The sequence below is a fragment of the Xiphias gladius genome, chromosome 18, assembly GCF_016859285.1.
Source record: "Xiphias gladius isolate SHS-SW01 ecotype Sanya breed wild chromosome 18, ASM1685928v1, whole genome shotgun sequence".
NCBI classification, from domain to species: domain Eukaryota; kingdom Metazoa; phylum Chordata; class Actinopteri; order Istiophoriformes; family Xiphiidae; genus Xiphias; species Xiphias gladius.
The window spans coordinates 18,953,479-18,964,673 of NC_053417.1; the positions used below are offsets into that span (position 1 = coordinate 18,953,479).

The 11,195-nt window shown below is 39.5% G+C and overlaps 1 protein-coding gene across 1 annotated transcript in view; it reads left to right on the plus strand.

Annotated features, from left to right (window-relative positions):
- LOC120803605 (glutamate receptor-interacting protein 2-like) overlaps nt 1-8,846 on the plus strand; it is a 34,385-nt gene extending 25,539 nt beyond the window's left edge. The window contains exons 19-24 of the mRNA XM_040152225.1: nt 256-438; nt 551-710; nt 2,160-2,274; nt 2,600-2,824; nt 5,493-5,639; nt 7,235-8,846. Coding sequence (XP_040008159.1) covers nt 256-438; nt 551-710; nt 2,160-2,274; nt 2,600-2,824; nt 5,493-5,639; nt 7,235-7,432 — 1,028 coding nt within the window. The 3' untranslated portion in view covers nt 7,433-8,846. The remainder of the gene's footprint in view (nt 1-255; nt 439-550; nt 711-2,159; nt 2,275-2,599; nt 2,825-5,492; nt 5,640-7,234) is intronic.
- The last annotated feature ends 2,349 nt before the right edge of the window (nt 8,847-11,195 follow it).

Below are 11,195 nucleotides of genomic sequence, written 5' to 3' on the forward strand. Positions count from 1 at the left end.
TTTAGTTACAAGTTGATTTACCGGAGAAGAAAAAGAGGATGAGGGATAAACATAGACAGAGAAGACAACATATAAAGAGACAAATGCAAATCAGAAAAAATGATTGTAAAATAGAAGAAGGAAAGTTTTAATGGGCTTTGTCAAACATGCTTTGATTTAGCCTTTTTTAACACACACAGGCAGTGGAAGTGATAGTGTTTTTATTTTAGTGTTTTGAAATGTTTGATGCTCACTTGAGTCAATGTTTGCTCCCAGAGTCTGATGGCCGACAGCCCTCGGACAGAGAGGCTGGGTTTCTAAGTGACACAGAGGATGAACTGACAGACTCCCAGAAGACCAGTAAACACTCAGAGGTCTACTCTGCCACTGTTCCCAGTATAGACTCTGCCATGAACTCCTGGGATAGCTCGGGGTTCGACGCAGGCTACAGTAGCCAAGGTGAGGTTCACTGGGCGCTCGCTGCCTAAATGTCACCCATTTCCTTTCTCGCATCTAATGAGATCAGTGGCTTCTCTTGTTTTCCTTGTTTTTTATTTTTTTATTTTATTAGGGACATATCTTCACAAGGCATCCGATCTGTTGCTCAATCCAAATGATTGGAGGCGCACAAAGCACAGGACCCAAACCAGTTCGAGCTCTGCAGGTTTAGTCCACCACACAGCACTGTATGATGGGAGATTCACTGAGGATGAATGGGACAAGATACCTGGGTAAGTGCAGTTTCCTTCCTGTCAACATCTTGTTTTTGATTTCACAGCAAAAAACATATTTCATTTAATCAAAATCATGTGTATAAGCAGTGGTAGGAAAGTTATTAATTACATTTACTCAAAAACTGTACTCAAGTAAAATTTTGCTTGAGTCCGCGCCGCTACATTTCAGAGGGAGTATTGTGCTTTTTACTCTGCTATATTTATCTAAGAGCTACAGTTAGTAGTTACTTTTCAGATTAATATTTCACATGAACAAAAACATATGATAAGCTTATGAAATACAACACATTGTTAAAGATTAAACCAGTGGTTCCAAACTTTTTGTTTGTTTTTGGGCCCCTTGTCATGTTACAGATGTCTGAGTTGTTAGTAGTTTACCAACAGTTATACTCCCTCTAAACAGCTCAGATGTTTCCATTTAAATCGAAGAAGAGCTTTGTTATTTCTTCTGTCCTCTCCCATTAATCATCTCTTGAAAACCTCAGATTTATCTTGTGACTCTTTGGGAGGGGCCTGAGCCCTATTTTGGAAGCTGTATGTCAAGTAGACAGACTAGCTCGACCTCAACTGTCAACAACAGCAAAATGCTGCTTATACGTTGTTGCATCGGTATTAAAAATCTAAAACTATCATATTATATTAGTCAAGGGGACTTTTTACTACAGAATGAGTCCTTCTACTTTTGATACTTTAAGTGTATTTATCTGATAATACTTCTGTGCTTTTACTTAAATTGGATTTTGAATGCAGACCTTTAATTTGTAATGGGGTATTTTTTCATGTTGTGGTTGTGCTTTTACTGAAGTAAAGGATCTGAGTACTTTTTCCGCCACTGTGTATCAATAAAATCTTCTTTTGCCCTTTTTGAATTCATTGACAAAAGCAAACTGCACACTCTGAGTTATTTTCTCTTCATTTTGTGTTGTATGCTTTTCACATTTTGTGCATTTCCAAACTGTCCTTTTCTCTTCTTTCTCAGGTATTCTCTCTCTCATCTGCTTTACTAACAGCCCACGAGCTCTTTGGTGTTTCACATAGTCACATCTTTTTCTGTCACCCCTTGTCCAAACCAAAAACATTTCCTCAGAAAGCACCTAAAGCGCCCAAGGATACATCAGCCTTATTTGTCTCTTCACACTTGACTTCTTTTTTCCCTGAACTTTTGTGTCACATGCTTTTGAATTTCTGCTTTTTTGGGGGAGTGACGTTACTTTTGTATACATGAACTCTTTTAAAGGCTTTATCTAATCTAGCGGACTCCTCAGCGTTTGAGCTGCAACAAGTGAGAGAATTTACAAATAAACCTTCACTGTGGTCCTGAGAGATTTTCAAAGGGACTCTCCAGCGTGCAGCCCAAAAACTTCATTTCCCATGCTGCCTTTGTACGCAGTACCGGCCTCCAGACTACAGGGCTGCTCTCATGTTCTGGTTCCTGCATTGTCATAGATTCGTCAGCCCCCCTCGTTGCCATGGCACCCTGAACCAGGAGGACAGCTTCTGGTCCCAGGCTCTGCAGGACCTTGAGACCTGCGGCCAGTCAGAGATTCTCAGGGAGCTGGAGGTAGGCCCGGATCTCCTGTGTCCTCTCCTCCTCCATCTGCTTTGTCTTACTTAGACAGGTCTCTATGAATACATGATTGTGCCAGATGAAGCATTATGATAATCCCCACTGTAATCTGTTATTAAATCTGACAAGACAGGCCAGGCACCTGCTGCCATACTGACCGAGGGAGGCTTTTGTGCAGTGCCTCTGCCTCTAATCAGGCACTGTGTACACTGCATGGGAGATTACAGTTGTGTGTGTTTTTTGATTGTCCAAATTTTTTTTTTTTTCTTTTTTAATACATGATGCTCTAATAATCCCTTTCATTTTTGCACTCTTTCAGGCATCCATGACAGGCAGTACACTTAGTCTGTACCTAGAGGAGACCAAGACCAATGAGGACTTGATTTTTCAGTCTGAAATTAGTCCGATTAAGAGGGAGGGAATCTCTGCCGACTCTAAGAACAAAAGCAACCTGAACATGTCGACTGGAGCCAGAGACGTACCAGCCAGGGGTAAAGGGGACCCCTGCGATATTTTGTCCCCTACAACTCTGGCACTGCACAAGGTAGTTCAGTTAGAGAGTGACTTTAAGCATTTCTCATCAGAATAACTAGTTTTAAAAACAAACAACAAAAATTAAAATGTGGGAAAGATTGATTATGCTTTACATGAAAGCCCCTTAAATTACAGTATAAATATTTTGTACATAAGAAGTACTGATGAAATACTTACTTGGTACCCACAGGTGGGTGCAAAGGAAGTAACAAATTAAAACTAAATTACACTGTAAACAGCTTTTTTAATTACCGAGGATTTACAAGGTACAGGCGGGACCAACAAGCTTATGCCACGTTCATATATCATATCATATTTGAAATTTAAACTGTAATTACAAGCAGCCGAGTGGGGGAATAAAAACATTAACACCAGCCTCCGACTTGACTCAGTCAGAGACATCAGGAATTTTTGACACTGATGATAACTCCCACTTGGTGAAAAGAATAACAGACATGTAAACAGACATGTAAACACACTGCTGGCAGTTATATCAAAGTAAAATCCAGTCCTAACACTAATATAATGGATTCAGCTAATTTTATTGGAGCTAAAACCTGTACATATTTGTTCATTTCACCTGGTAACTAACTGCTACAAATACATAAACAGTCTAACTTTGCTACTTTTGTTGTGTTATCTGGTGTGACTACAAGGTTTGCACATTTATATCATTAGCCCTATGGCTAACCACCTTGAAATAATGCGTGAACTCTTCCAAGTTGGAATAGGGGTTGTTTTTCCTGTTCTTCACATTCTCACGACATTGCGTGAATGTGGTGTTAGCCCATATGTCCTTTTACAATAGCTATGTCGTGAACGGTGGAAAACTAGATGTGAGACCTGGGAAAAAAGTGCTCGTCTTTTTCTCTAACATCAGTGTTGATCATCAGATTGATCTTACACTGGATTGTAAAACTGCATTACTGTTCCCCAGTATATAAAGATGCTCCCGTCCTCCCTGACTGATCAGTCAGTTGCACTCACAGCTTGATGAACAAGGTACGAACAACAGTGTCCTGAGAGAGTCTGCCCATTATGAAGTTTGTACCCGCGTTCCTCCTCCACTTGACTCACGGCTTCCATCAGGACAGTGTAACTGGACCCAGTGGAATCCTGGCCAGTCAGGACTTGCACCGTGTGTATGACAAAAACACACAACACTACCTGAGCAGGTGCTCCTGCTGTGTCTGTGTACTGTTTGTTGTCATCTGTGCATCTCATTGTGCCACTTTCGACTGACTGACTGGGATGAAACTGGGCCAATAATAACAGAGCACATTGCTGTCCTGCAGTGTGGAAATTAAAAATATTTTCAGTTGACACATTTGATATCATGGAAAGTCATCTGAGCTTGACATGTAATGTCCCACCTCAAAGCTTTTTCTTGTTATGTTATGGTTAAACTGCTGACAATGTTATAGTGTAGCTGCAAATCCAGAGAGAAACAAATGATATGGAGGCATGTGGCTGTGGATACTGTAACTATTTAGTGTATACAGGAGGTGTAGACACCTGCAAAGAAATACAACACAATGACTTTGCAAAAATTACTAAAACTCTAAAGTAAAAATGTGTATGTAAGTGTTTGTAGGACGTTATGAAATACCTGGTACGCCTTTAATTTTACGATATGTCCACACCCAGGGTTTTCACCTAGCCACTGGATTAAAGGAATAGTCCAACACTTTTACGGAAATACACTTTCTTGCAAAAAGTTAGATGAGAAGATCGATACCATTATCAGATCTGTCTGTTTGGGATGAAGCTGCAGCCAGTAGCCGGTTAGCTTTGCTTAGCATAGAGACTGGAAACGGGGGTGAAATGGCTAGCCTGGCTCTGTCCAAAGGTAGCAAAATCCACTGTAGAAAGTCACTGCGCGCATGAGAGAAGACATAAGGAACATGTTAGTCAGCTTTAGAGGTGCCAGCATTCGAATTTTATTTCCGTTGGATGGAGTCCAGGGCTAGCTGTTGTCCCCCGTTTCTAGTCTTTATGCTAATCCAACCATTTTATGGCTCATCTTCATAGTTAACATACAGACATGGGAATGGAATCGTTCTCGTCATTTAGCTCTCAGCAAGAAGCATGTAAGCATATTTCCCCAAATGTCTAACTATTCCTTTAAAATACAATCGACACAAAATAACTGTTTAGGTCTACTCTTTCTCCATGGGTCATTGTGAGGCTGTTTACTGCATGGTGTTTTAGTACTCTGTATTGTTTTATTTTAAATGCCTGGGCTGGCTTTTAAAGAGAAACTCCATCAAAGTCTGTTTAGTAGTCATGGGGAGTACTGCCAGGCCTGTAAAAACGGTTGTATAATATCCTCTGAGACTCTGGAGGGAACTCTGTCATGTTCTCCCTCCACTTAAGGTTGGAGACTTCTTAAATTTTTAATGTAAAGCATGTCTAGAAACTAGAGATGGGGAGTTTGAAAGTTGCCGGCTTTTAGAAGACAGCAGGATCTACTTAAAGTCTACTATTGACTAGCTTCCTTGTGAGGATGCAGTAGGATCCAATCGTTTTTTACTTATTCTATGGACTAAAAGTCAGGGTATCTAGCCCTCTGCTATATTTGTGACCATCCTGTCTTAAATCTGTGTTGAAGCCTCTAGATATTTATGAATATGTACTGTGCTGTACAATCTGTAACACTAAGGTCCCTGGGTTTTCAGGTGACAATAAGGAAAGACCTTGAGAGCCATGACTTTGGTTTCAGTGTATCCGACGGGCTCCTGGAGAAAGGGGTTTATGTCAACATGATCCGCCCGGATGGCCCAGCTGACCAGGCAGGTTTAAAGCCTTTCGACCGCATTCTTCAGGTACTGTTTTTGTTTATAAACCTCATCTTTTAAGGAATAGTTTGACATTGTGGGAAATACTTTTATTTGCTTTCTTGCTGAGAGTCAGATGAGAAGATCAATACAACTCTCAACTCTGTGCGTTCAGTATGAAAGCTGGAGTCAGGACGTGGATAGCTTAGCATAAAGACTGAAAACAGGGGAAAATGGTTAGCCTGGCTCTGTGCACTTCTAAAGTTCACTAATTAGCTAAGCGCATCCAATAAATGTCTACAGAAGGTTAGCTTAGCATAGCCTAAAACACTGGAAGCATGGACAAACAGCTAGGAAAAATAGTTTGTATACTATTTTAGCATAAACATTTTATTGTGAGATTATTGTGATGTTTCCAGGCAAACAGCAGATGGCCAAGAAATAATGTGGCACATAACCCTATAAACCACAACCTGTTGTTTTTACACTTCAGTTTTTGGATTAAATAGATGAGATATAACATGTTAATTAGCTTTAGTTGTTCTGGTAGGCAGAATCTTTTTATCTCCCTGTTTCCAGTCTTTATGCTAAGCTAAGATAACAGTCTCCTGGCTGCAGTTCATATTTTATGGAAGTCCATTTTCCCCCAATGTGATGCGGGGGGAAAAAAAATCCTGTAAGTCATTATAATGACTTACAGGATTTTGTTCCCCCTCACATTGGCGGAAATAGGCCTCCATAAATATTTAACTGATAGACATGAGTGGTACCAATCTTCTCATCTTTCCATATGAGCATTTATACCTATCAGTCTGGATGATAAATTATATAATTGCCTTCTCCCTTCTTTACGTTGTACTATTCATTCAAGACATAACTTTGCAAGACTTGGGAGAATAACCAGAGCTATTACAAATGAAATGAACTCGATACCTGCTTTTGATAATTAGCCTTTGGTTTAAGATCCTTTTTCTGCACTTAAAAAGAAATAAAAACTCAATATCACATTAGACATACTCCCTCCTCCTAACAATTTAAACATTTCTACAGATATTACCTTCCTCCGAATCAAAATGATATCTTAACTCAGCTCTTCAAATGCTGTGTAACCGGTCTCTGTATACATGGTTAACACTTCCATTACTCCCCCTTATTTTGCATTTTGCATTTTTAAGTAGAACACAAACATTCAAGAAATGGCTACAAGTACATTATAATGTAGTTGTAGTTGTTGACAAATACATTAATAAACATGTACATCTGCTCAGAACTACATTAGTTTATTAACAATTTATTATTATTTGTATACTGGTTATAAATTCTAAATAGGGCACTAAAAGTGAAGTGTTGCCCATTCATTTGAAATGTCAGTGAAGTATTCACTTAAAAAAACAATAGACCTTATATATGAAGGATGTTGCCTAACCTGTAATTTTTGTTGGTCTTGTCTTCACGCTATTGTATTGCTTTGGCCTCACTGTGTGGTAGTGCTTTTCATTGGTCTGCTGTTATTCCTGCTAAAAAATTAAAATGAAACTTTTGCCAATAGAGCAATAATTCTTTTTTCCCAAAGTGTCAAACTACACAAATGTGAATGCAGTTAGCATGTTGATTGATGGTTTTCATTGATGCTAATCTTCCAGGTGAACCGTGTGAGGACCAGGGACCTGGACTGTTGTCTAACTGTGCCCCTAATTATGGAGACTGGCGACTGCCTGAACTTGGTCATTAGCAGGAATCCACTGGCAGCAGCAGATACCGGGCTGCCCGACGACTGTGACGACCCCTCAAACTCCCTGTCCTGTTTTCCTGAACACAGGACCAACAGCATCGCCGTGTGACCACAAAGACAAACACTAGCTGTTGAAACACTGTAGTGCTGGGACCTCACTCACTCACTCACTCACTCACTCACACACTCAAGTCACGCCAGGTTAGGTTTTTGTCACATTGTACCTCTCAGAGAGACCATCACAATGATGTTCAGCGCACAGAGAATCCTCTCAAACGCACAATCACAAACAGCCCCTCTCCACCGCCTGAAAGCATCTCTCGCTCACAAAGTTACAAATGCATGTGTTCACTCTCGCTGGTTTTAGTCACTGTGTTCACATGATGCAGTTCAGTGGTGGCCCTTCCCCCCCTTTTCCCTCTCCAGAGGCAAAGCCACATGTAGAGTTATATAACTGGCGAGTCATAGCTTCTGACGGAGCCAGGATGTCAACACACACGTCCCAGCTCTGGAGAGAGTCGAACGCTGCGCGCGCGCACACACTGGATAAATTTACGATCTTTTGCTTTAATTGGATTCATGTTCTCATTGAAAGAAGATCAACCCAGTTGTGTGAAGTGGGTTATTTTCTTTGTTGTGCACAAAAGACTCACATGCAATCCTTTATATGCATATAAAAGACACACACACTGACACATCGGGCGTTAGTGGACTGAGTTATTTCAGCCACGTGTTGGCTCACTGCCCTCGTTTCCAGTCTCTCCTCCACACTGCCTGCCCTAGAGAAGGGACAGTGCCTCCAAATAGACAGAATGCTCTCTGCTACTTGCCAAGTGTCACTAACTATATTTTAAAGCCCCTTATATCTTAATACCATGAATGCTTGTGAAGACACTCTACCCTTTCCGTTTTAAAGTAGGTGTCCTTTGACGGATGAATAGTTTCTAAATGGTTCCAGAGAGACTCCAGTGTTCAGAGATAATGTTGCATTTTTGGATTTTTTTTTTTTTTTTTTTTTTTTTGTTACCGTCCTGATGACTCAAACACGTTTACAAAGATATTGTTTTCAGTTTCACATTCTGCACGTTTCTTTGTATCACTACCTTTGCACATAACCCACATTTCTCTATTGACACCCCCCCCCCTTTAGATCTATGATCGACGAGTTCAAGTCTCCCTTGCACTTTTACACACATTTCGCTTTCACTGTGTGGCTCTGAGTGTCTGGTCTATCGCTGATGCTTCCTTAAGTGAATCACATCCTTTACCAAAACAGAGGATGAAATGCCTTTCAATTTTCATTGATGAATGATTTCCCTCCACATGTGACTGGATTTATCATAAGTGTGTTACTCTCTGCAGTAGCTGTTTCTCCTACCAGTATCTAGAAGCATGTTCCGCATGCATTAGGTTTGTCTTCAGCGCGTAGCTCCTCCTTGTAATATAAAAATACTGGAGTAATCCGTTTGCGCCGACTGGATCTTTGTGAGAGTGCTCCCTTTTTTTCTTTTTTTTTTTCTTTTTTTTTTGGTCATGAAATTGTGTTTTTTATAAAGAATTTGTGTAACAAATCTGGCTTGCTTATCAAGCTGCTTCTATGGAAACAAGAAACATTTGTTTCATCTCATGTCTTGGCTGATGTGAACATGTTGAGATAGTTGCACTGTCTTATTTAGAGCAGCCTTAGAGACTGATTCATCCTTGGGGCGTTAACTTTTTTCAATCTGAGGCCTATTTTTAAGGTTTTATATTCATTTACTGTATTGTACCTTTATTTGAATCTATAATGAATCATGGTATGCAGTGCTTTTTTTATTTACAGTACATGCACATACAGTAGTGTCTTCACGTAAGCTGTGATACTGAATGTGGCTGCACGTTTTTTTGGTTGATTTCCACATCCTCCCTGTATATGTTGGGAATCTGTTCAAAGGAACTTGAAAGATTTATTGGATATTATTTTATTTTTGTTATTTAATTTATTATTAAATAAGAAATGTATTTCTTTTTATGACAATAAAGTTATGAAACCATAGATGATGTGGCACTGGTTACTCAACAGCGTGTTGTAAAATTTGCATTTAAACACTGTGTTTCTTTGTATTTCATTACAGTATACATGTTTTTAAATCCCGAATCCGTAAAAGAACTGAAAAGAACACATTGGTGTCTAATTTGTTCCCTGAAGGCATTTGTTTTCTCCGGATTTGATTTAAAAAATAAATAAATAAATAATAATAATAAATGATTTTATGTTCAAAAAGTGAACATAAAATCATTTGAAACATTTGGAGCCCTTGCATCCTTCTGCACTTATGTTGATAATGCAGGTGACATGAATTAAAGTCTTTGGGGGTTCAGTGTTTCAAGGGCTTAGGACGGACAGTGGGACACTAGAGAAATGCCCAAATAAGCCAATCCCATCTTTGTGAGTAACATTTCTATGCAGTTCCCACCTGCTGGGGGCGTTAGATTGATGGTGGGACAAACACCTTGAAAAATTTAGGACAAGTGTCAATGAGCTGTCCCAGTGGGGAGAGGTGGGTGACAGGATGCCAATGGTGGCCTTCAGTGTAGGATGTTCAATTAAATATAGATAGCTATTTCAGGGGTGGAATCAAGATGTAGTGTGATTGGTATAAGTGGTACTTACTCAAAATACACAGTATTGATGAAGACTGAGATTGCAAGCGGTTAGAAAATCAAATTTATTGTTCATAGTCCAAGTCTTCTGAAAATAATAGATAGCAGTGTTTAGTGGGCAAAGTCAATTGCAACAACTTCCTTTAAACCAGAGTAACCATGCACGCAACACCTGGCATGTGCAGTTAACCTTGAAAATTAAGAGCTGCGATGATATACAGGCGCTGCAAAACGACACTGAGCTGGATGTCTGCAAAGACAGATAAGATGATATTGTGCTGAAATTCAGTCTCTTAAATTATTTCTGCAATGTTACACTTGTGAGATCTCCATTTAGCAAACAACTCTTTGGGTATGTAGGCATGATTATTATGGTTAGAATGAAATGTTTCGGTTTATGTTACAGTTTATGATACAGCCCACAATTTACAAGGTAACTTCATTATATGAATCGAGTACTTACTAGTTTCTACTTGTACTTAAAAGCAGGTACAGTGGAAGATGGGGGAATTAATTGGGCATTTTAGAGGAAAGCACAAAGTATTTTTGTTAATACCGGGTACCTTCAAGGTATAGCACTGGTAAAAACTTAAATGACAACAAGTCTGATATTCTGCAGAGCCTACAGTATAAACTATTATGGCATAGTATTCCACAGTTATGATAAGCTACCAAAACTACAGGGATACAGTAAGGTAACGTAAGGGGGCTTTGGTGAAATCTCCCAAACTCAGATTGAGGTCTTTCTGAAGATTGTACAGTAATATATATGGGTTACTGGGGGTGCTGGGGTTCCTCTGTGTGGTTGTGGGGTAGGACGCTTGAGGAAAAGGGATACAAATCTCAGAATAACGGAGGACTCCTCTTTTCTTAATCTTTTTGGATGTACAGCGATGTACTTACAGGAGACTAAACACATTAAACTCTAGGCCACTGCATAGGTGAATTCCGACCAACTTCCAATGTACTTCCTGTACATTTAAGTACCAGCAGGAACTGGTACGTGTTTTTTTGGTACACGATTCACACAATAAAATTACCCTGTCATTCAAAATATCTATACAAAAAAATGTCTGTCCTGTCACTTAGTAATAATTTTGGCCTCATAAATTAAAAATCAAAATTTGACTCAAGCACATTAATGGTAATTAAAAACACTCAGTGACCACTTTATTAGGCACACCTGTACAATCTAATTTAATCCAATACAACTTCCCCGTCATAACACC